Consider the following 24,363-nt stretch of genomic DNA (forward strand, 5'->3'; position numbering starts at 1 on the left):
GTTTACTACCTAAATTACCATAACCACCTTTCAGGTTTAAAAAAAAATTAAGTTATAACCCATTTGGTTGGTGTGAATGGCCTTTCTTGGTGCTGAAGATGAATAAATTTTAACAACACATTCTCAGAATAATACATTTTACTAGGATATAAAATAACTGTGATTTCAGTGAGTTGTAGGCACCATATTATAAACGTTCTATGACCTCATAGTAACTCTTTTCTCTGGTTTTCCTTTCAGCTCTGTATGCTTTTGAAGGACATGACAATGTGGATGCAAAATTTGTGGAGGAAGCAGCTCTGAAACACACCTCGATGCTTTTAGGATTATAAAGAGAGAATACAGTGATACCTGCTTCCAATATCTTAATCTTGCTTATTAGCTCCATTCTCATTGAGAATTCTTTAGCAATATTTTAAATTGGTAACCAAAGTCAGAGTACCTTGTTGAGCCATCTGAAGGTCAGTTTAATACTTTGTTCAGCTAGAACTAAACCACTGTGCTTTATCCCATTTTGAACAGCAGATGAACAGTCAAGTGTAGAGAAATGACAACCTGTCCAAGGAGGTATGCAATGGTGTAAATTCTTCCAAGTGACTGATCTTCCTAGCACTCTCATTGGCCAAAAGTTAGCTTCTGTTATACTCTGAAATAAAATATGCTTCAAAAGTGTAGGAACAGTGCTTAGAAAAACAAAAATTAGACGTGTCATTGAGTATGTGACAAGCAAAAAAATTAAAAGTTGCAGAAAAACTCTATCGGAAAGAGGATACTATTTTAAAATACTAAATTTAAACAAAGTGAGATCTATTAATTCCAGTACAGAATAATTTGTAGAATACAACAGTTTGAACATACATAGAGTAGGATTTGTCTTTGTGAAGGTTCAGATGAAACTGTATTTAATATTATAAAGTGTTTTTTTATATTTATAAAAGTTTGATTTAGCAATACCTCATCATTTAAAAAAAAACACTGAAAGTTTTGGCCTGACTCCTTTGTTCTTTGAACTTTACCTTTTCATTCCTGTCAAGAATGAGTCCATGAACATGTTCCCCGAACCCCATGAAGCCTAATGAGTTCTCCCATTTTTCTTTTTTTCCCCTTTCTCTTCTACAGTGACATTCCAACCATAATATAGTTGCTTCCTGTAAAAAGCCCATGACCCTTTACTTTTGTCTCTTTACGCTGTTTCCATCAGTGAACTTGTAACATTTTAATGATTACGAACATCACTAGCTGGTGTAATAATTCAGCTTTTTAAAAATCATCACTGTATTCTAAAAATTATCCTTTCCTACACAATTTCCCTTTTGGTTAAACCTTTCATGGTCACTGAGGTCAAAATCTTGGAGCCATATCAGCAAGGCGGTGCTGATTTTTCCTCCTGATAAGGTCACTATTTTTCATTCCCTACACTTTCCTTTTCTCACCAGGGTTGCTTTCTGTTGCTTTCTGAAGTCTAATTCATCTGACGCATATTTGAGATAAACACTAGTTTGATCCTATCACCACTTTCCTCATAATCCTTCAAGCACTTGGCATTTATTACAGGATAAATTCCAAACTCCTTGACATTCAAGTCTCCGATATCCTGGCCTCATACACTTCCCTAGTACTAGTGTTCCCTTCGTACCACACTGGCTCACTGGGCCTGGAGCACGACTTTTGTCTTCTTACTTCCAAGTCTTCCTCAGGTTATTTCCCCCACCTGGAATTCCCCTCCACTTATTAAAATCTTATTTATGCTTAAGAGCCAGATAAAAAGTTACATCTGAGTGATCGATCCCTGGCCACTCCAATGCACAGTGGTATCTCACTCTCCAGACCTGTAGCATTGTTGTAATATTTAAGCATTCAAACCTTTCTGATTTTTAAAAATTATTTTTCCTTTCAATATTGTTAAACCTCTTATGTGTTTGTTTTTTGAACCCCTAATTACTGATCCTACAGCACAGCAGCTGTGTTTAAGTATGAAGTATTTTCTGGCATTAACCACAGCTTATACAGCATCACTTATAGGTACTCCCAAGGAATTGCTTTTTAATGATTTCACAAAGCAGTCAGGTAGGTTCAGGACTCCTAGATTGAGGAGGAGATTCAGTCTGTCTGTAAATCCAGTCTATCAGGTGGGGGCTTGGCACAGATTTTGTTTGGTTTAGAAAAACAAATGAATGTGATATTTTCACTCTCAGAGTAGAGAAATTAAATTTGTAACTGATATCAATATGAAATGACAGTAGTTTGAGCATATTAATGAGTGGAAGAACCACAGGCTTCAAATCTACTTGTGTATTTTTATATGAGAAAGTGAACAGAATCATGAAAGTATATTTGGGTGCAATACAATATAGAGTAATGAAATAAGTGAAACTGGCCTCATTTTCAACTCTTTCACATGCAGAGTTATAAATATTTTCACTGAAATTTTGAAAGATCTGGCATCAAAAGAAAGTAATCACTAGCATATTTGCCTATAATATTGTGGAAAATCTAGTTTTAAGAAAGGAAAAATAGGGCATGAATGTTTTGCACGAAAGGATTCTTTATTTGTAAACAGAATCATTTATAATGTCACTTTAAAAAAGTCAAGGTCCCTTACTGCTTTTCAGTTTAGATTTACCAACATCAACTTCCAATATAGCTATTTACTTACCAAAATGAGTTATGCCCCTGTGATACTTGGGATATTTTTCTTTTAAACCATTTTTTCTTTCTCTTTAAAGTGAGTATATTGAGCAGGATCTCCTTTTCTTTCTGTAATAAAGACCACTGCCAATTTCTGTACTTTGTTGAAAAGGTGTTTATTTTTATTGCATTTGTATAGCACTCAGACGACTATATATTTCTGAAATGTAATCAAGAGATGGAGTGAAAAAGAAAAATCGATGGGTGTGAAAGGAAGTATATGTTGTTGTCTGTTGGGTAATTGTGGATACTGTGTTTGTTTGTAATTTAGGGCTGTTTGCTGACATTTTCCAGCTGTGGATGTGAAAAAGCCTGGTTGAAGTATCTCCTTCGGAAGCCTGGGTTGGTTCACATGTTCAGATTTCTATCGGCTTTATAACAGGTTTCCTTATGTGTCTTATGTTGGCCCCAGGTTCACTGGGTTTGAAAGGAGCCAGAGCGCCATACGGTTTTGGCAGAGGAAGAGTGGCCTCTGCCTCTGGGATGTAGGCATTTGGACGCTGCTCCGCAGTCGTGTAAACACCATTGGGCAGCTGGCGAGTTTCAGCTTCCAAGAACTCCTGCAAAGAATGATTTATCCTTTTCAGTTTTTGAAAACAGTGGTTAAATCACTTTATCCCCAGGGCCCATCAGACACAGCTGGGTCTGAGCACCCGTTGGCTATGCTGGCCAACATTCTAAGGGACAAAAGGGTGTGAGGGTAGAGTCACCAAACACACCCACCCCCACACACATTTCCTCTCACTAGAATGACCCATGTTGCTCAAGCATCACTCTGTTCCTGGGGTTTAGGGTTTACCATAAACTGGTTGGTAGGGCCTAAAGTCACCACATTCCAAACTCAGTATCTTACATTAAGCACTAGTTATTTCCATGTCTGTGACAAAGGCAGGATAATCTTTTTCCTTTGGTAGGTCACTGGTGAGCAAATGGTACCAAGGAAGAGATAAGGAGTGAAAGAGAATTAGGGGAAAGTAGTCAGCAGCTTGCTTTGAGCCTTAAGATTCTGCCTGTGTTTCTGGAAAACAGGAATCTCTTATAGCATTAAAAAGAACTTGGGGGAAAAAATGGAGACAGGTAAATGACAGCTGGGACACCACAGGTAAAAATCTGAATGCCTTCAAAAATACAATCCTAGGCAGTGAGTGTGAGAATGATAAGTCAGACCCTATTTTCAGGAATTCTTAGTATGTGTTTGGAGTACACTTTTTTCTTGGCTTAGAGAGTGAATAGTGATCTTCTGGGGATGTCTGCCCCATAGTCAAGAGTAAGTTGTAGGTCTCTTTTGAAAGAGATGCCTAATTCCACTCTAAGATTATTGAAAAATCATGGGAGTAGGAAAAGAACTGGACACAAAGCCCCTAGGTGGGGCCAGTGATAGAGTTAGGTCCTTGGTGGGAGAAGGGTGGCACTGGAGTCATCGCTTCTGCACCAAATGCAGAGTCTTCAGAAGCCTGTGATGAGCATATGCTTGAGGCCTTACAATATGCTGTGGTGGCCACAGCAGATGGACATCGAAGAGCAAGGTATGGTCCGAGCAGGGCTGCAAAGACAGAGACTGGAGACCTAAGACAGAACCAGTGCCAGCCTGGTCATTGCCGTGCTAGCGGGAGGCCCTGGCGTGGGACTTGGTGCTTGCCAAATGCTCTCCAGGGAACATTCTGACCCCTCGCACTGTTGTACTTCGACTACGTACATAATAGCTTAAAAAAGGCAAAACTTCTCTCTAATCATGTGTTAGGACTCTGTGTGCTGTGGAGTAGAAAAATTTCATGTATTTCGGGAGGATTGACAACCCCTGAAACAGCCCTTCCTGGCACACTTTATAAATGCAATGTAGAAAATAAAGAAGCCACAGCTTACCCGAGACTTTTCAGCGATGGCCAAGGCGTACATTTCTTCATCTCGAAGTACTTTCAGCCATTCTCTCTCAATCTCTTTATTGAGGGGAAGACCCTTTTCCATCCTGGAATTGCAAGTGAAGATGAACTCTTCCTTCTCCTTGACTTCCTTTTGGAGTTCAATGGCCATAGCTTGTTTCATGGACAGCTCAGCAACAAGAGCCATCATTTTTTCAGTAGCATCTTTGATCTTTTTCTGGTAGCCATTCATCTAGGATTGAAAAGCCCAAGGCTTAGCCTGTGTATACACTCCATGCAGACAGGCTACTGGCTGGCTGTGATAGTGGGTGGCATTCTTGCCTGAAGATGGGAGAGGTTAAGTGGGAATTCACAGAGACTAAGGACTGGAGGAGACCTCAGATTCAGCGCAACACTCTGGCTGTGAAATAAGGACAGCAGGAAGGAAAAGAAAGAGATCTGTTCATCTAGGCAACGGATTTCCAGGTGGGTAGAATTGAGGGGAATCGTTTAGTGTCTCCATATTTAAGAGGTGGTAAGAACAAGGGAAAGGATATTCTTGATGTCTTTAAGTTTTGACCTGATTTTGCCTTCTTGCTAGTTTGCTACTTATCCAGGGGGGAGAATCTGATAGAATGGAACTGTATTAGTTACAGTGTATTAACACTGGCTTAAATAAGATAATCAGCATCTGTGATGATTTTTAATAGAAGCTATTAAACATGTGTGTTTTATTGATCATAATTCCAAGGATGCACCATTATGAGGTCATAAGCAAGCATGAGCTGAACTGGACCATCTGGACAGTAATTTGATGAAATGTAATATTCCTAGTTGTGTGTGTTTACATGCATGTACTTACCTTTTCATATAAGCTATTTATCATTGAATTAAAGAATCAAAGAATTAAAAGATAAGACTAAGTGGAAATTTTGATTTTAAAGGACAGAAAAGAAGTAAAAGTTGGAATTAGTTCCTATAAGCTTTCTGGCCCACTGCATGGCCTTTCAATGTGGCCTTAGCCCTGGTGGGGCAGTAAGAGATGACTCCTCCCACCCACCAACACTCACTGTTGTATTACTTTGCCTTAGTATTTCTTCATATCCTTTCACTACTGACATCATAGTATAAATGTATTTGGGTATAGCCTGTCATCCCACAGGAACGTATTCTTCATGGGGACAAGGTTTATTTGTTTTACTCATAATGTTCCCAGTGCTTAGAATATAGGAGGCAAAATTAAAAACTGAATGTTTGTTGAATGAAGGAATGAATACGTTCTTAGTCTAATTGCTCAGTCCTTTGAACCAAGGTAAACTGAGACACAAATATGACCTTCCAAAAACTACACCCTACCTCAAAACACTTTCTTCCCTAGAGTATATACTGGTCTATCTGTACACTTGCTTACAGAAACGTTGCTGCTGGTGATTTAGCTTTCCTCTGAAAATATAATGACCAATTATTATGTGCAAACTTTGTCTCTTTAATGGAATAGGGAATATAATTTTTTTTTGGTTGCACTGGATCTTCGTTGCTGCACGCAGGCGTTCTCTAGTTGCAGCGAGCGGGGGCTACTCTCTAGTTGTGTTCCATGGGCTTCTCATTGTGGTGGTTTCTCTGTTGTGCAACAAGGGCAAGCAGGCTTCAGTAGTTGTGGCACACAGGCTTAGCTGCCCCATGGAATGTAGAATCTTCCCAGACCAGAGACTGAACCCATGTCCCCTACAGTGGCAGGCAGATTCTTAACCACTGGACCATCAGGGAAGTCTGGGAATATAAATTTTTATAACTCTTCTATGCTGTACTAATTTTTAGGAAGCATAATTTGAATAAAAATGATAGGCATTCAAAGCTTCAATGATGAGTCATTATCTCTTTTAAATGTCATTAATTAATCAGCCATTGCACACTTGAATGTATGTATAAGTAACCAACCTCTCTTCTCCTCTACAAAAAAAAAACAAAAAACAAAAAAAACGATGGTGTTATTCTGGGTTCTCTAAGTCTTTGCTGACATTTCACACTTTCTGTTCATTTGGGAAACTTGTAAGAGGAGCCATAAGCTCTCCAGGAGAGATGAGAGATGAGCTATGCAACCTTGCTGAGCACCTTCAAGGGGCTAGACATTTCTGCTTCACTATGTGATGCTTGCCGCCATGTTAGCTGATATCACACCAATTTCACAGATCAGTAAACTGAGTTTTAAGATTGTGTATATTTCTCAAGATCACTTGCTAGTGTTGATAAATCACAGATCTGGGATCTGAATGTCTTGTCTTCCAACTCTGCCTACTATGAAGAGGTTATTTTGAATGGAGGAGGATGAAAGCCAGGTAGAGAGCATGGAAGGTGGAGAAAGGAAAGGGGAAATAAATCATGAGGACAGGACTCAGTTCTGTTGGAACCTTCCTGGCCACGTGTATGGTCTCAACAGCTCCTATTTGTGTTACTCTGGCTTTCCAGTTGACTACCGGAGAGACTGCCATCAGCTTTGACAAGCCAGCCCTCAGCAAAACCAACTTCCCCCACAGAAAGGGAAATTCATTTTCCAAAAGAAAGGAAGGCGACATTTAAAGAAACTCCAGATATGCTAATTTAGGCTAAGTTTATGAGCTTAAAAAAGTTTCTTAAGGTTTCTTATTTTATGAGGCAAAGCTGAGATTTGCACAAGTGCTGCAGTCCATTAGTGGAAATGATTAGAGCGGAAGAGAAAAAACCAAATAAAAGTGGCCAAGAAGGCTTCAGACTTACAATAGTTGAGTGTGCCAGAACTGTTTCTCAAACAAAACCGTCAACTTATTCAATAAATGTTTTTCTAGAGGTTAGTACATGCGAGGCATCTGGAAAACTAAGAGTAAGAAAGAACCACTGCCCTCAGGAGCCACAGTGGGAGGCATAGCGTCACTGTTATCCGTGGCATCTTCTTAACCGTTTCCTCCCTTTTGCAGTGTGTGGACATTGGGTCCTTTCCCCTTTTGCACACAGTAGCTCGAGTGACTGTTGCTGACTGAATAAAACCCTGAGCTGTCATAGAAGGATTCTCCAAGGGGCCAGGGAGGCCAGGCAGGCAGCAGACCCTCTGACTCCAGACAGTGCAAAGTCCTGTTGCATCCTAATCACCAGCCTCGCTCCTCTTGGTATAGCTTCCAGAGTCTCTGCCTGACCCCTAAGCTTTGGATCAGAAGCCCTGGTATATTAAGCTTAGGGAATTAGGAAGCTCAGTGTTACTGGCCTTTCTTCACTAGTGGGGCCTGGTGGCAGCTCCACCCTGTGGTGTTGTGTGATTGCTATTCTCTTTAATGGTTCCCTTCCATTCTGGGGGGCTTCCCTGGTGGCTAAGTGGTAAAGAATCTGCCTACCAATATAGGAGACGTAGGTTCAGTCCCTGGGTCAGGAAAATTCCCCTGGAGAAGGAAATGGCAACCTACTCCAGTATTCTTGCCTGGGAAATCCCATGGACAGAGGAGCTTAGCAGGCTACAATCCATGGGGTTGCAAAAGAGTCAGACACGACTTAGAGACTAAACAACAACACTATTGCTGGGATCTGGCTGCTTCTGGATTTAGGCAATTCCCATGCAAACTGCTGGATAAGTGAACCCCTCCCTTCACAAGGAAGTAGAAAGGATTTAACATGGCGCATGAAATATGAAGATAATGATGGTCATTTTTGAGTACGTACTCTGTTAAGTGAAACTTGTGTACTGTCATTGAAAGGCTTAGAACTTCCCATTATAATGAGAATTCATTCAGGGAAACAAGACTGAAACTTACCTTGGGCAATTCTCTAAGAGTCATCTTTACAGTATAAATTTTAATTCTTTGTATTTCTCTAGTTATACAGCCTAACCTCTCCAGGGCTTTTCTCAGCAAATGAAGCCATCTATGGAAAGTGGAGGGTGATAGAGGAGGAAGGGCAGAAGAGAGAGGGCAGGGACTTGGGCAGACCTTCTTGGCTAAGAGTAGTGTGTCCTGCTTGCAGGCCTGCGTCTTGCTGTAGAGCCTGTCTGTGAGCCGGGAGATCTGTTCATAGATGAAATCCTTCTCCAGCAACTTCTCCTCCTTCTTAGCCAGCTGTAGTTCCAGCTACAGTTAAAAAGAATTTCAAAGGGAGAAAAAAAGTCATGCAAGTCAAAATCTTTCCTAATTAGAGTACTATTCCCCCTTTTCCCCAATGAAAACCCCTTGCCTTCATAACTCCAGAAGGTCTTTAGAACTGGACGAAGCCCAGACTTACCCTCTCCAACCTCCTCCATCCCCTCCCCTCACATGCGCTATGGAGTTCTTTCTCCCCATTGCGAACAATGGACCTCTCGGCTCCATCTAGCTCCCATATTGTCATTCCTCTGATATGCTCCCATCAGGAAGACTAATTCATTTAAGATGCCAAAATTGCTCCCATGGGCTGTGAGACAGAGATGGGTATCTTGAAAGCACTCACATTTTGCTTCTTTTGGCAACAGCTAAAGTCAAGCTTAGATTTTGTTACTAAATTACAATGAAAGGACTATATTAGTGACTAGAATCATGAGGGATTAATCTGCATAACATGAGACAGTACCACAGATATCTGTGATGCTGATCAACAAGGGGACAACAGATGCTATTTTAAGAGAAGATATTTACCGCATCCATTTTTTTGATCATTTCTTCCTCAGTCATATCTTTCCCTGGAAGTAAGTGTGTTCTGTTCTCACCCTCAGGGTTTATAAACTTTTTCTCCAGGTCTTTTATTTTGTCTGTACACTGTGAAAACTATTAAACAAGAAAGAAACATTAACTTTGCTCAGTAAATCTTAAAGTCACATAGCCCAGGGTCTTTAGGGTCCCTCCAGGCAAAGTTGGAAGGGAATTCTTAACAACCCTTCAGCTGGGACTTGGGGTGAGACAGTATTTCTTCTCACTCATGGTACCAGGAGGAAGATGCCTGTTAATTGATTCTATTAATACAAAGCAAAGTGGTGATTTCTAGGGCACCAAGAAAAAAAAGACTTCATAACCAGTCCTTTTATTACTTCCCATTTGTGTTATATTCATGGGATGCCATGTAGCTGTAGGGCTCTGACTATACACGCTTGATCTCTTTATCGCATACTGTTACAGGGGCCAAGGTAGACTGCACACAGGGCACTCAACACACAAGCCTCCAGTTTAAATCCCTTGCTGGCAGTAGGCTTAATGGCCTACCAGAGAAGAGTGGAGTTCTTATTACTAGGTGAAAACAGTGTACAGTCTGTGAGGAATAGCCTGAACTATCTGTATTTTTTTTGGTAAACACCCAATATGTTGTTTCATATATCAACTATATTTGTTGACCCTGAGACTTTGGAGGTAGATGAAGAAATACAGAAACTCCCAAGTAGGAGTGGCAGCTAAACCTAGCTGTTTTATAGGTAGAGATGTTGAACACAGTGAAAACCAAGAGTTATCACTTTTAGCTTTTCTACTGAAAATCTGTATAATCTCAGGCAAATCATTTATCTTCTCTAAACCTTAGTTTCCTCAACTGTCAAATGGGAAAATAAATCCCAAACTCATGGGATTGACCCATTAAAAGAGATAATACATTTAGAGTACTTGACAACATATCCAAGAGTGATACAGGTAGAATTTAAAATTTTAAATTTATTCTCGTCCTCCCAACAAAAAAGAATTTCAAATGGTGACATGAATATTTTTTTCTCTCTCCACACTTCCTAATTGCCCTTAATATGGAGTTAAAGTATCCTTGTATGTGTAATTAAGCATTTGTTGTATTTGTTATTAATAATATTTAATGTCTCCATGGTTAATTAGGGAATTAAATAGGAAAAAAATATGGTACTTGCTTATCAAAGTGGTACCTTGATTGATCTTATTTTCCCATGGGCTTGAAGAAAACCTGTTTCCTTTTTCTATATAAAATGGTGTTCTTATGTCCTAAAATAGTTCACATGACTTCTGAGAACCCTAAAAAGAGGCTATCATTGTAAGTAAAATATTGCAGGAAAATGTGACTCATGATAATCCTTGGATTAGACTGTTGGACAATTAAGAACTGTTGCAAGAAACCAAAAAATTCAAACCTTAAGAGAATTCTGAAAATGACAAAAAAGAGGAAGATTGGGGGAAGAAAAAACAAAGAGCACAAAACACTATGACTATAACAAACAACAGGACGTGACAGGGATCTGGCACTACACGGCAGGGGCTTGCCTGAAGTTCAAAATTTCACACCATATCCTTCAAAGCACAAAGTGATTCATGCTCAGTGTACAATGAAATAATTAGATGCAGTCTGAAGACTAATGGGAAACTTTCTATTCAGCTGTCCTTTGGCTTAGAACTAAGATGACCCCTGGGGTGGGGGCAATCCGGAATGGTGAGGCTGTGGAAGGGAGATGGTGGCGGATGAAGGATGGAAAGACAAGGCTGTGAAATGGAGCTAGGCGGGGGTGCTGCATGGGCCAATACACCTGGAGGACTGTTCCCAGAGGTGGGGTGGTCCTAAGAACTCTACTTGTCTGATACTTAATTTGAACTCCTTTGCATTTCTTTAGCGTATCCTGTCACACTGGTGTCCCAGTTCTTCAGTAAAGTCAGTTTACAGACACAGACCTCACAGAATGGCCTTGTGTCAGTGCAGGCGGAAAGAGGAGTGTGACACAGAAGTGGACCAGACCCCATGTTTGCGATCTGAGGAGGGGATCCCCCAGATGAACCACAGATTGGAAGCAGGAGTCAGTTTGTGGGAGACCTGGGGGAGGCCTGGGGGCTCTGACTCAGGGCTGCACTTACTGAAGAAGTGAACTGGAGAACACAAAGCTAAAGAAACACTGGAATCCAAACCTTAGTGTATTTGTGAAAAATGAAAGATCCTTTTGTCTATATAGCATATTACACATTCAAATGCCATGAAATAGTACATGCATCATCCAATTTCATAAAGTCCTATAAATTGCCAAGACATGATTAAAAAAAAAAAAAAGACCCAGAACTGTGTCTATAGCATGAACTAATAAAATCATTTGCCTGTATACCTAGAAAAAGATCAGAAGGATCTCATCTAAATTTTTAATAAGTTTAATAGTAATTATATCTTAGGGATGTAATTTTTTCTTTAACTTTTTAACATGTGTTACAAAACTTCATAAGTGGAACTTGTCTTAGTTTTATAATAAAAAAATCTGAAAGCAAACAGGACTTTATAGAAAACAGGTTAAAATGTGTTCCTGCTACATTGAATCAATGGGAAAAATTTAGCCTCAAATGTTTTAGTTTTTTTTTCTTCTATTTTCACTAAGAAAAAAAGTATAATTATTACATAAGAAAACAGCTTTATATTAATGGTTTTATTTATTGGCTATTTTGTGTTTAAATGCTATGACTTTATTCCACTTTTAAAAAACCACATCAAAGGCCAAGTTATTAAATTAGAGGGAAATTACAGGTGTTAACAAGGAGTTATGATTATCAATGTATAAGAAACAAAAATCTTGGCTCTAGAGAACAAGAGTATCAAAGATAAGAGAGCTAGATGGTCTGCAAGATCTTCCAGCAGGCATCAAAAACATCATTATGTGGGTGGTGGTGGAAGCCTGTCATCTTCCCGGGTGGTGAAGTGGTAAAATATCCATCTGCCAATGCAGAAGATGTGGGGTTCAATCCCTGGGTTAGGAAGATGCCCTGGAGAAGGAAATGGCAACCCACTGCAGTATTCTTGCCTGGGAAATCTTGTGGACAGAGGAGCCTGGTGGGCTACTGTCATGGGGTCAGCTACAGTCTAACATGACTAAGCACACACAGCGAGAGCCAGCTCTGAAGAAGCTGAGCTAGAGCTGAGATTTGTGAGAGTCTAAATTCCAAGAAAGGCAGAAAGTGATTCATCAGGGATTGAAGGACAGTCTATAGTTCAGATGTCTGAAGCACAGATTGTACCCTGACATTTAACTCATGAGTTCTAGGTACCAGGAGTAGCATGCCTTGATTTACAAGAAAGAACTTATATGACATACAAACAAAGGAGGGGAAAAAAAAAAAGGCAAATGGTCCCAGAAATTTTGTCATGAATATATTTCCCACCTGAATCTGGAGCACTGCCAAGTCAGCATCCAAAGCACTCTTGACTGGCAGTAATTTCCGGGTCACGTGAATCTGTCTTTGCTTTTCAGCAATCTTGAGTTTCAGGAATCGGATCTTTTCCTCCAGGACATGAAGTTCAATTTCTCCATTTAGCTTCATCTTCTCTTGGATATTTATTTTTTCATAAAAAATGCACACTTCCTCTTCCCGCTCTATCAGCTGAACACCACTACGGTCAAATTGAAAGGCAGAGGCTGAGAGGATTTTGAGGCCACTGTTTTACTAGTCATTGTGGTCCCCTCTGGATTTGGGGGCAAAATAACACATCAACATTGCATAATTCCAGAAGACAACAGATACTCACTGTTGGCTTTCTAGTTAAACTCTTACATTTTTCTGGGCATGAGATAGAGAGGGTTGTTTAGTATCTGGACTCTGAGCTAACTGTGTTGTTGGCTGGCCTTAGTATATCTGCAAGTCCCAAAGGTTTTCCCTGGATAGGAAAGAATGTCACTCCCCACACATGAACAACGTGATCCCAGAGTCTGATTTTCTGCAGACCCTTTTCATGGGCCAGACTCGCCAGCCAAGATCTGGCCAGAGGTACCCAGGCAGGCGGCCGGGGAATGTGTTTCTTGCAGCTATTCTGCTCTCTCTAACTTGCCAGACCCATTAGGCTCTTTCACAGTTAAATATTTCTGATGCACGTTTCCCCATAAGCAAAATCCTGTCTTTTGAAATCATGCCAGGGGAAAGACCCCTCCTGAGGAGGCTATGGGGAAAAAACAAAGTAAGAATTTTCTAATTCCAGCCTCACAGAACTGACCAGGGTCTGGGAACACACTGCCTACATGCTTTGATTTGTGCCAGGAGCCACATGAGAGGACTTTCTTTTCCCAGAGAGAACACCTGCCAGGCCTTTGAAAAAGTTGTGTTTGTCAGGACCCTGAAGTTCTCCCCTGATACTGTCTGCATCTATTATCCCAGAGTTATCCCATCTGTTATCCCAAAGCAATCTTTCATTGCTTTTTCTTTCTCTCGCCTCCCTCAGGACATGTGTGAACAGGGTTATATTTGGTTACTCTTAGCTCTGTTTTTTTTCTCACTTGCTGTTCACTGGGTCATCTCCTGAGCTTCTTTGATCTCTTGACATCAGAAGCCAGGTGCGATGCTTTATCACCTTTTTTACTTTCAGGGCCCAGCACTTACACAGAACACAGCCTTACACAGAACAGCACACAAGCAAGGTTTGATGAAAAAAAAAAAACAAAACATAATGCCTGACATAATTACTACAAGGTTCTATAGTCTCAAATGCCAGATTTCTTAGAGCACAAGAAACTTAGGAAAACTGTTAAGTAGTAATTGATTAATATTATTATAGCTGGGAGAAATAATGCTTCAAGGGTAACACCTCTTGAAGGTGATACTTACTTGCTGAGAAACTGTACTGGGTGAATCATTTAATAAATCTGTCCCCAAAGTGAATACAAGATCCAAAGACGACTTATTTATATCAATTATTCTGAAATAATTTGATAGTATCCTAAATGGTAGCCTGAGAAAGGACTGTGATCTTTAAGCGAGCAGCTTCCCAAACCCTACTCTTGCCTGTCTCTCTTATGAGGACAAAGTGTCTTATTTTCAAGGAAAGCATACAGCCCCCCTCCCTGCCCTGCAGAGGTTAATGACATCTAAGTGTCAAAGGTCCCTCACTGTTCACTGTCAAGTCTAGATAGAAAAATGGGCAACACTTCTAAATCAGGTCTCTGGGTTCTTTACTCTCACATCAGGTTCCTGGTTTTCACCTTTCATTTCGACGCTGAACAGCTCTTTCATATTTCTTCCGAAGCTGTACCATCTCCTCTTCAATCATTGTGATCATGTTGGCAAGTCTGTCGATGTTATTTAACTGGGCTTCTTTCTTCTCTTTCATCTCTTGAAGTTTTGCTACAATTTTGCACACATCGTTTTGCATGCTTTCTCTGATGGTAATGTTGTTGGCATGCTTCAGCATAGAATTTTGTAGCTTTCTTTTAAAAATAATGGGAAAATGGGTATGATTATAACTTCCTTTAGTTTCTTTAAAAACAATGAAGACTTCAGAAACATAAACTATCAAAGTAGCTCTTGCCTTAGTATATTTCTTGAAATGATAGTAGTAATAGTAATGATGATGTTCATCATGTCCTACTCTTTAGGGATTTCTGTAATTTTCCAAGTCTCCAACTTCCTCTAATCTGGATTAGGACATCTTTTCTTTGTGCCCCAAGAATCTGCTGCTCCCCTTTATCAAAGCAAGAGACTACAGTGATTCATTTACTGCTCACTTGTCACCAGGGGACTCTGCTGTCTTGAGGGTGCAGGTGGTTATATCTGACAATGTCCACTGGGCCTAACGTAGTGCTTGACTTAATATGGCATCAGAAACAATGCCGAATGAAAGCATGGCCTCTGTAAATGACATTTGCTTTCATGTACGATGAGAACCTGATGAGGATGTTAGCTCTGCCTTTTCATACCAGTCCCCTCTCAGCTCTACACCCATCTCCCTTCCACTACCCCCCACACAAGGGCCTAGTTTGTAATATCTTTAGATAAGAAAACCGGGCAATAGTGGCCACCAGAAAAAGTTCAAGTTGTATAGATTCTATGGATCAGGGACTAAATACAGGTGGGAGAGTCCACCAGATCTTGTCACATGGTAAATAATAAAGTTTAAAAAACAACCATTGGATTAATTCATTTAATAACAAAATGTCCTATATAAAGGACTATCTATGGATTAAAAAAAGTGGGCCGAGAGAGCTAGGATTGCTTGCCCAAGGTCACACAACTAGTAAGTGGCAGGACTGGGATTTGAGTCTAGAAAAGTCACCTCTCTTAACAGCTCTGCTATACTGCCCCCCACAAGTACATTAGGTGCTTCAGGACTACAGTCTTGGGATGCTGGTTAATTAACATTTGATTGGATTGTCTTCTAACTTTAAATGTGGATTGTCAAATTTGTGCTTTTATTTCTAGATGAATAAATGAAAATAAAATGAGAATAGTTACAGGTTTAGTTTTCCCCTCACTTAAAAAATATACAGCTCCCAAGTAGAAGCATAAGGAATCACATTCAAATGCTTAGCTTGTCAGCTCTAAAGCAAGGTATCTGAGCAAGGGCTTTTCTAGCTTTGTAGACGACTTGTTTTCCACTTCATCATCCCTAGGGTATTTTATCATTCAGTGACTCAGAAGAGAAACTTTTGAAAGGACAGTAGTTACTGTAAGACTTACCTTTCTTGAGTAACTGCACTGTTTCTTAAAATCTCCAGTTCATTTAATGACATTTTATGCCTTTCTTTTATTTCATTGACTTTCTGGTGAGCTTTGTGAAGTAAGTTAATAAATTTGTTTCTTTCATTTCGAATAGTGTCATACAGTTTAGCAAACTCTCTGAGTCTGTGAAAACACAAGAATTTTTGAAACTTGTGAAATAAATGTTTCCCTCTTTAAACTAACTAGATAAGTCCTTGAGTAATTCTTTTACCTCCGATGAATTTCACGTTTTTTCTTCCTGTGTATCCGGATTTCAAGATCCTTTGCTTTGATCTCCCTAACAATGTTGGTATATTTTTGCTGAAATATAAAAGTTAATTGTGAAATTTTTAAAAAGTCCACCACCAACAGCGTGTGGATATTCCCAGCCTCACCCCATCTCATAAGTATCCAATAAAGACCATTCTATCTTCATCAGCTGGGTTGTGCAGATCACAGGGAAGAGGTGAGGGTGAGGGCTGAAAATTACCTGGCCAGCTGAACTGAATTGCATTGACTAGGACAAAGGGTTCATTAAAGGACAGAAAGATCCAAAGAGGAGGAAAAAAAAGGAGCCTACCCACGTTGGTTTGAGGAAAAGTTCAGGGAACTTTTCAAGAGCCAAAGAATGATTACGGAAAGCACGACTGGGTTGGGTGAGTGAGGAATTTGTGACGGATAGTTGAGGGAGGGGGTTTGGAATCAGTTTCCCCCCACCCCTTTTTAGAGGATAATTGCTTTACAATATTGTGTTTCTGCCATACATCAACATGAATTAGCCATAGGTATACATATGTCCCCTCTCTCTTGAGCATCCCTCCCACCTCACCTCCTACCCATCCCAACCCTCTAGGCTGTCATAGAACTGTTGAGAGTTGAAGGCTCAATGATTTTTGATGAGAGACTGAAGTCATAATTTTACTTTTGTTTGTTTATTTTTGGCTGCCGTGGGTCTTGGTTGCAGCGCGGAGGTTTCTCTCTAGTTGCCGGGCAGGGGCTCCAGAATGCGCAGGCTCAGTACTTGGGGCTCAAGTGCCCTCGGGTGGGGTGCAGGCTCCCTGGTGCAGCGGGTGGGGTGCAGGCTCCCTGGTGCAGCGGCTTAATTCCCTCCCACCCCCCGCCCCCGCATGTGGAATCTTCCTGAACCAGAGCTCAAACCTGCGTCCCCTGCATTGGAAGGTGAATTCTTAACCCCTGGACCACCAGAGAAGTCCCTGAAACCATGATTTTAAAGCACCTTTCCATTATTTTGTACTGTGGGTGTTTTTTCCTACAGAATGAAGTGATATGCTGAGACCAGCCCCATAAGGAGGTAAGAAACAAGATTCCACACAAATATTTTAAAAGACAGCAGTTATTGTTTCCAAAGTCCTCAAGATATACCAAGTGCTAAATGAACTAGTTACATCTTAAAATCTAAAGATATTTTGTCTCTCATCTGGGGTGAGAAATATATTCAAAGAAGTACAGAATTTTGCTAGTAGAAACCAGTTTCTGCTAGCCTTAAGGACTGTGAGAGCAATTCCCATAAAAGAAACTAGGCATCTGAGTAACTGTGTCTATGAAGAATTAAAGAGATGTAAAATGTAGTCATCCACTCCCACTTGAAGGTGATAGCAACGTTGACTTTCTTTGTCCGTCCCTTCACCTTTTATCTTAGCGATGTAGATGAGAGGTGAAAATAAATGATAAGATTGACTGTTCCTTATGGAAAGTATAGTGTATTACCACTGCTTAACAGATCAATCAATCCCCAATGCTCAGAATAGTTCAGGGAAACAATATTTTCCTTTATTGATTTCCATATTTCAAGAGAAAGAACTGATCTCCTTTGAGAGAAATTAGAGAGCTAAATTAGCCAATTTAGTCATGAGATTTGACAGACACAGATTAGTCACACATGGATAACACATGTATCAGGTTTTGGGGTTAATTTAAAAATTGTCTAGTTCATGAAACATCCATGTTCCTTGTAACAAGTTTCCTGCTCCTTGTTTGGTTCCTCCTCTTCCTCCCCTCCGCCACACTGTTCCTTCAGGCTGCCTTCTTTTCCCCATTCCTCCCTGTCCACTGTCTTTCCTTTCTTTACTGAAACCCCCTGAACTCTACTGGGCTTTGCCTGAGCTTCTGGGACAAGGATCCAAACTGTTCAACGGGGATTAAGTGACCTTCACCACCTGACCTCTGCATTCGGGTCTCACTATTTGACACACTTTCCCCATCTTCCCATGCCCCGACCATGCTAAACCTTTAGTTTCTCTCTCTCAAATATTCTGGGGTGGTGGGGGATGTGGCAATAAACAGTTAAAGGGCAGTTTGAACAGTTGGCCATGTGTTGTGTGATGCAGATCTTTACCTTAGTTTTCTCTCATCTGTGTTTATCCTCATGGCTCACTAATGCTTTGTTGTGCGTTCTTCCCGAAAAATAAGAAACGCTACCCTGTGTGGGCTCGATAAAGGACAGATATGGTATGGACCTAACAGAAGCAGAAGATATTAAGAAGAGGTGGCAAGAATACACGGAAGAACTGGACAAAAAAGATCTTCACGACCCAGATAATCATGATGATGTGATCACTCATCTAGAGCCAGACATCTTGGAAAGTGAAGTCAAGTGGGCCTTAGAAAGCATCACTCGGAACAAAGCTAGTGGAGGTAATGGAATTCCAGTCGAGCTGTTTCAAATCCTGAAAGATGATGCTGTGAAAGTGCTGCACTCAATATGCCAGCAAATTTGGAAAACTCAGCAGTGGCCACAGGACTGGAAAAGGTCAGTTTTCATTCCAATCCCAAAGAAAGGCAATGCCAAAGAATGCTCAAACTACCACACAATTGCACTCATCTCACATGCTAGTAAAGTAATGCTCAAAATTCTCCAAGCCAGGCTTCAGCAATACGTGAACCATGAACTCCCTGATGTTCAAGCTGGTTTTAGAAAAGGCAGAGGAACCAGAGATCAAATTGCCAATATCTGCTGGATCATGGAAAAAGCAAGAGAGTTCCAGAAAAACATCTATTTCTGCTTTATTGACTATGCCAAAACCTTTGACTGTGTGGATCACTATAAACTGTGGAAAATTCTGGAAGAGATGGGAATACCAGACCACCTAACCTGCCTCTTGAGAAATCTGTATGCAGGTCAGGAAGCAACAGTTAGAACTGGACATGGAACAACAGACTGGTTCCAAATCGGAAAAGGAGTATGTCAAGGCTGTATATTGTCACTCTGCTTATTTAACTTATATGCAGAGTACATCATGAGAAACGCTGGACTGGAAGAAACACAAGCTGGAATCAAGATTGCTGGGAGAAATATCAATAACCTCGGATATGCAGATGACACCACCCTTATGGCAGAAAGTGAAGAGGAGCTAAAAAGCCTCTTGATGAAAGTGAAAGTGGAGAGTGAAAATGTTGGCCTAAAGCTCAACATTCAGAAAACAAAGATCATGGCATCCGGTCCCATCACTTCATGGGAAATAGATGGGGAAACAGTGGAAACAGTGTCAGACTTTATTTCTTTGGGGCTTCAAAATCACTGCAGATGCTGATTGCAGCCATGAAATTAAAAGACGCTTACTCCTTGGAAGAAAAGTTATGACCAACCTAGATAGCATATTCAAAAGCAGAGACATTACTTTGCCGACTAAGGTCCGTCTAGTCAAGGCTATGGTTTTTCCTGTGGTCATGTATGGATATGAGAGTTGGACTGTGAAGAAAGCTGAGTGCCAAAGAATTGATGCTTTTGAAGTGTGGTGTTGGAGAAGACTCTTGAGAGTCCCTTGGACTGCAAGGAGATCCAACCAGTCCATTCTGAAGGAGATCAACCCTGGGATTTCTTTGGAAGGAATGATGCTGAAGCTGAAACTCCAGTACTTTGGCCACCTCATGTGAAGAGTTGACTCATTGGAAAAGACTCTGATGCTGGGAGGGATTGGGGGCAGGAGGAGAAGGGGACAACAGAGGATGAAATGGCTGGATGGCATCACGGACTCGATGGACGTGAGTCTGAGTGAACTCCGGGAGATGGTGATGAACAGGGAGGCCTGGCATGCTGTGATTCATGGGGTCGCAAGGAGTCGGACATGACTGAGTGACTGAACTGAACTGAACTGACCCTGTGTGAATGCTTGCTCAGAATTAAACAAAGCTGCACTCAGAGACAGCCAGCATCTGGGTCACATGGTAAATTTAGGTATTCTACTTTAGTAACATGTCGTATCATTTTTAAGAATTATATACTTATTTTAGTGTTTGGGGTGGTGGGTCTTCATTGCTGTGTGTGGGCTTTCTCTAGTTGCAGCGAGTGGGAGCTTCTCTTCTTTGTGGTGCTCAGGCTTCTTATTGCAGTGGCTTCTCTTGTGGAACACCCGCCCTAAGTGTGTAGTCCTCAGTGGTTGCAGCACTTGGGGTTAATTGCTCTGGGGCATGTGGCATCTTCCTGGACCAGGGATGGAACCCATGTCTCTGGCAGGTGGATTCTTTATCACTAGACCACCAGGGAAACTCCATAATAATTTTTAAAGTAGGGTCTCTGGACACAATCCTTATGTGGAATAAATGATTGTAATGTTAGGATTTTAGCTATCATAGAAAGATTGTTTTGCTATTGTTTCATGGTCGATTTTGTTTGGGGATGTTGCACTGGGTCAGCTCTGGCACTTGGTCAGGAGCCCAGGAAAGGCATAGGGTGAAACAGTTACTAAATGTAACTGTCCTCACATTGGTTTAAATGATGCTGATTCGATGAACTTGGGAAGGAGAGTGGTGTGATGCTGCGGCTCCTGAGTTGTTCGGGTAAATCATGATGGACTGTGGGATGGTGGTGAATCACAGACACCTGTGCCTTTGGGCCTGTCAGCCATTTCCCCTTGAGGTACCCACCTTATTCTTACTGAAATTGTCATCTGTTCAAATCCTCTGCTCATTGTCATTGATCTAATTCTTTTTCCCTCTAGATTGTTGACTGTTGCCAGCTGAATCCTGGGACTGTTTTTCATTGCATGGTTGAGTTTTGTTTAGGGAAGCTGTGTAGTGAACTGAACTTGAAGGGGACTTAGTCATAGTTTTCTAATGAACATTGTATTAACATGAGGCTACCCTGGACTGTTGTGGTAATTAATGAATGGTTACAAAAATGCAGTTACCTGAGCTTTCAGGAAATCCTTGGATTTTTGCTCCTTCTCATCAATTTTGATTTGAGTCATACGGACAAGGTTGAAAAGCAGTTCTTGAATGTTTTCTTGCTCTTTTAAAAGCTTGTTTTCCTCAGCAAGTTGCTGTTCTACTAACTTAGACTCAGCTTCTGATAGGATTTTCTTTTGGAAAAACACAAATGTTATAAAGTATTTATTTGAAGGAACACACTAAGGCCCTTGGACTGCAAGGAGATCCAACCAGTCCATCCTAAAGGAGATCAGTCCTGAGAGTTCATTGGAAGGACCAATGTTGAAGCTGAAACTCTGATACTTTGGCCACCTGATGGGAAGAACTGACTCATTTGAAAAGACCCTGATGCTGGGAAAGATTGAGGGCAGGAGGAAAAGGGGACAACAGAGGATAGATGGCTGGATGGCATCACCAACTCAATGGACATGGGTTTGGGTGGACTCCAGGAGTTGGTGATGGACAGGGAGGCCTGGTGTGCTGCAGTTCATGGGGTTGCAAAGAGTCAGACATGACTGAGTGACTGAACTGAACTAAGGCCAGTATCTCAGACAACTTTAAAAATCTTCTATATAGAGTTTATTTTATTAAAACACAAAAAGTAACTCTGCTGCCTTAGCACCAAGTATTTATCTTATAAAAAGAATGTGCAAACATGATAGCATAGAACTTTTTCTTATTCAGAATATATTTTCAAGTAAGGTTTTGAAGAGAAATAAAAGCATGTTTTACTTTGACAGTGGTTTTGGATAAACAAAATTTGAAATTGGATATTAGTGAAATAATGCATTTATTATTTATTTTGAATCAGTAGACTTTTTACTTTAAACTCTCATGAATTTGTATAATTTTTTTGCCAGCTCAAACATATTTTTTTTCCTCCTCCAAAATTTTAATGTGGGTTTGAGTGGACTTTGAGATAAAGAAACAGACTCATATTAGGTAGGATCATACTCTCTTTGACTCTTCTACTAATGAGGTTTCATGGAACACAGTTAAAAACACAACTTTGCATTAGTCATTCTTAGAAACTTAAGTGAAACTTGATATTAACCTGCTGGGTTAAATTCCTCTTAGCTACTTCAACTTCCTTATGGAGTTCTCGCCTTCTCTCAGATAATGTAGAATCATCTTTAGGAATAGCTTCAATCTGGAAATCAGAATTTAAAACAGGTATTATACAAGAAAGAAATTTTCAGTGTCTTGTAGTCAACCCCATCATGAACCTTTTGAAAATGGTGGGCAAATTACGATTCTCACTCTTACAGGAAACTGCTTATTATGCTGACTATTCTTTGTAAAGTCATGGTAAATTGAAATATGACGATTTGCAAGAGATTTGTAATTCACCAGCTGCAAATATTCTACTTCTTATTCATTTGGAAATAAAAACCTTACTACTCTTGATGAAAGTGAAAGTGGAGAGTGAAAAAGTTGGCTTAAAGCTCAACATTCAGAAAACGAAGATCATGGCATCTGATCCCATCACTTCATGGGAAATAGATGGGGAAACAGTGGCACACTTTATTTTTTGGGGGGCTCCAAAATCACTGCAGATTGTGACTGCAGCCATGAAATTAAAAGACGCTTACTCCTTGGAAGAAAAGTTATGACCAACCTAGATAGCATATTCAAAAGCAGAGACATTACTTTGCCAACAAAGGTCCGTCTAGTCAAGGCTATGGTTTTTCCAGTAGTCATATATGGATGTGAGAGTTAGACTGTGAAGAAAGCTAAGCGCCGAAGAATTGACGCTTTTGAACTGTGGTGTTGGAGAAGACTCTTGAGAGTCCCTTGGACTGCAAGGGGATCCAACCAGTCCATTCTGAAGGAGATCAGCCCTGGGATTTCTTTGGAAGGAATGATGCTGAAGCTGAAACTCCAGTACTTTGGCCACCTCATGTGAAGAGTTGACTCATTGGAAAAGACTCTGATGCTGGGAGGGATTGGGGGCAGGAGGAGAAGGGGACAACAGAGGATGAAATGGCTGGATGGCATCACTGACTCGATGGACGTGAGTCTGAGTGAACTCCGGGAGATGGTGATGAACAGGGAGGCCTGGTGTGCTGTGATTCATGGGGTCGCAAGGAGTCGGACACAACTGAGTGACTGAACTGAACTGAACTAATAGTTGCTAACATTTATAGAGCATGAGTATGTGTTAAGCAAAGTTCTAAGTGTTTATATGCATGCTGCTGCTGCTGCTGCTGCTGCTAAGTCACTTCAGTCATGTCCAACTCTGTGCAGCCCCATAGATGGCAGCCCACCAGGCTCTGCTGTCCCTGGGATTCTCCAGGCAAGAACAACGGAGTGGGTTACCATTTCCTTCTCCAGTGCATGAAAGTGAAAAGTGAAAGTGAAGTCGCTCAGTCATCCAACTCTTCATGACCCCATGGACTGCAGCCTACCAGGCTCCTCCATCCATGGGATTTTCCAGACAAGAGTACTGGAGTGGGGTGCCATTCCCTACTCTGGCTTATGTGTATAGTCTTATTTAATTCTCATAATAACCCCATTAGGTAGGTAATACTATCTCCAATTGTACAGATGAGAATGAGGAACAAAGACATTTAAGCACCTTGCATGGTGGTGTATGTGTAAACCCAGGCAGTTAGACTCAGAGCCCATGGTCTTAACACTGTATTTTACTACCTCTTTAATGACTCAGCACTTTGGAAACCTGTCTTCAAATGATATTTTTTATATCAATACTTACCTGAATTCATTTATGAAATACTATAAAGAAAAATAGGAATTATTAAGAACAGAATAGTTGTCTACTCTGTAGTAGTTTGAGTACTTGGAAAGTTGTTATACAAAAGAAAACTCTCTTAACTTTTTTGTTGATACTTGAGATTCCATCATTACATTTCTATTGTATTAGCTTGTGCTTTTGTCCTCTGTCAAAGTACTTTGAAGAGAGAACATCTTATTATAAGATATTGTTCCCTTATTAGCAATGAACTTATCGGATTCTTTATGATGGAGAAGAAGAACAGAGAAAAAGAGGACACGTGGCAGCTGATGGGGAAGGAGTACCATCCAAGAATACAAAAAGGGTTACATTGGGGTGCTGACTGCATACTTGACTCAGAGAAGATTTAGAGTTGGATCTTCACATCAAAAGCTCATGACTCCAACCTGATGTGGTTTATTTCCTACTGTGACAGCACATACTTCTAGGCACCAAAGTTGAATATTGGCTAAAATGTGTCCCAACAAGAGAAGATCATACTCCTTTAGTGACTTATAGGTCACTAAACAGGATCCTTCTGAAGTTCACA

At 40.6% G+C, this 24,363-nt stretch overlaps 2 protein-coding genes across 8 annotated transcripts in view; one reads left to right on the forward strand and one right to left on the reverse strand.

Moving 5' to 3' along the window:
* The window catches only part of GSAP (gamma-secretase activating protein), an 89,207-nt gene extending 86,420 nt beyond the window's left edge, over positions 1–2,787 (forward strand). For all 4 annotated transcript variants that reach the window (XM_069587809.1, XM_069587812.1, XM_069587811.1 and 1 more), the window contains one exon: positions 241–2,787. In XM_069587809.1, the coding sequence (XP_069443910.1) occupies positions 241–332 (92 nt within the window). In that variant the 3' untranslated portion in view covers positions 333–2,787. The remainder of the gene's footprint in view (positions 1–240) is intronic.
* The window catches only part of CCDC146 (coiled-coil domain containing 146), a 143,160-nt gene continuing 119,891 nt past the window's right edge, over positions 1,095–24,363 (reverse strand). For 3 of the 4 annotated variants that reach the window (XM_069587805.1, XM_069587808.1, XM_069587807.1), the window contains 10 exons: positions 22,134–22,229; positions 21,061–21,231; positions 16,146–16,234; positions 15,893–16,057; positions 14,419–14,643; positions 12,611–12,839; positions 9,176–9,304; positions 8,498–8,635; positions 4,552–4,800; positions 1,095–3,248 (listed from right to left, as the gene is read on the reverse strand). In XM_069587805.1, the coding sequence (XP_069443906.1) occupies positions 3,045–3,248; positions 4,552–4,800; positions 8,498–8,635; positions 9,176–9,304; positions 12,611–12,839; positions 14,419–14,643; positions 15,893–16,057; positions 16,146–16,234; positions 21,061–21,231; positions 22,134–22,229 (1,695 nt within the window). In that variant the 3' untranslated portion in view covers positions 1,095–3,044. The remainder of the gene's footprint in view (positions 3,249–4,551; positions 4,801–8,497; positions 8,636–9,175; positions 9,305–12,610; positions 12,840–14,418; positions 14,644–15,892; positions 16,058–16,145; positions 16,235–21,060; positions 21,232–22,133; positions 22,230–24,363) is intronic. The other variant, XM_069587806.1, reaches the window with a different exon arrangement.

Source organism: Ovis canadensis, chromosome 4, assembly GCF_042477335.2.
Source record: "Ovis canadensis isolate MfBH-ARS-UI-01 breed Bighorn chromosome 4, ARS-UI_OviCan_v2, whole genome shotgun sequence".
Taxonomy (NCBI): domain Eukaryota; kingdom Metazoa; phylum Chordata; class Mammalia; order Artiodactyla; family Bovidae; genus Ovis; species Ovis canadensis.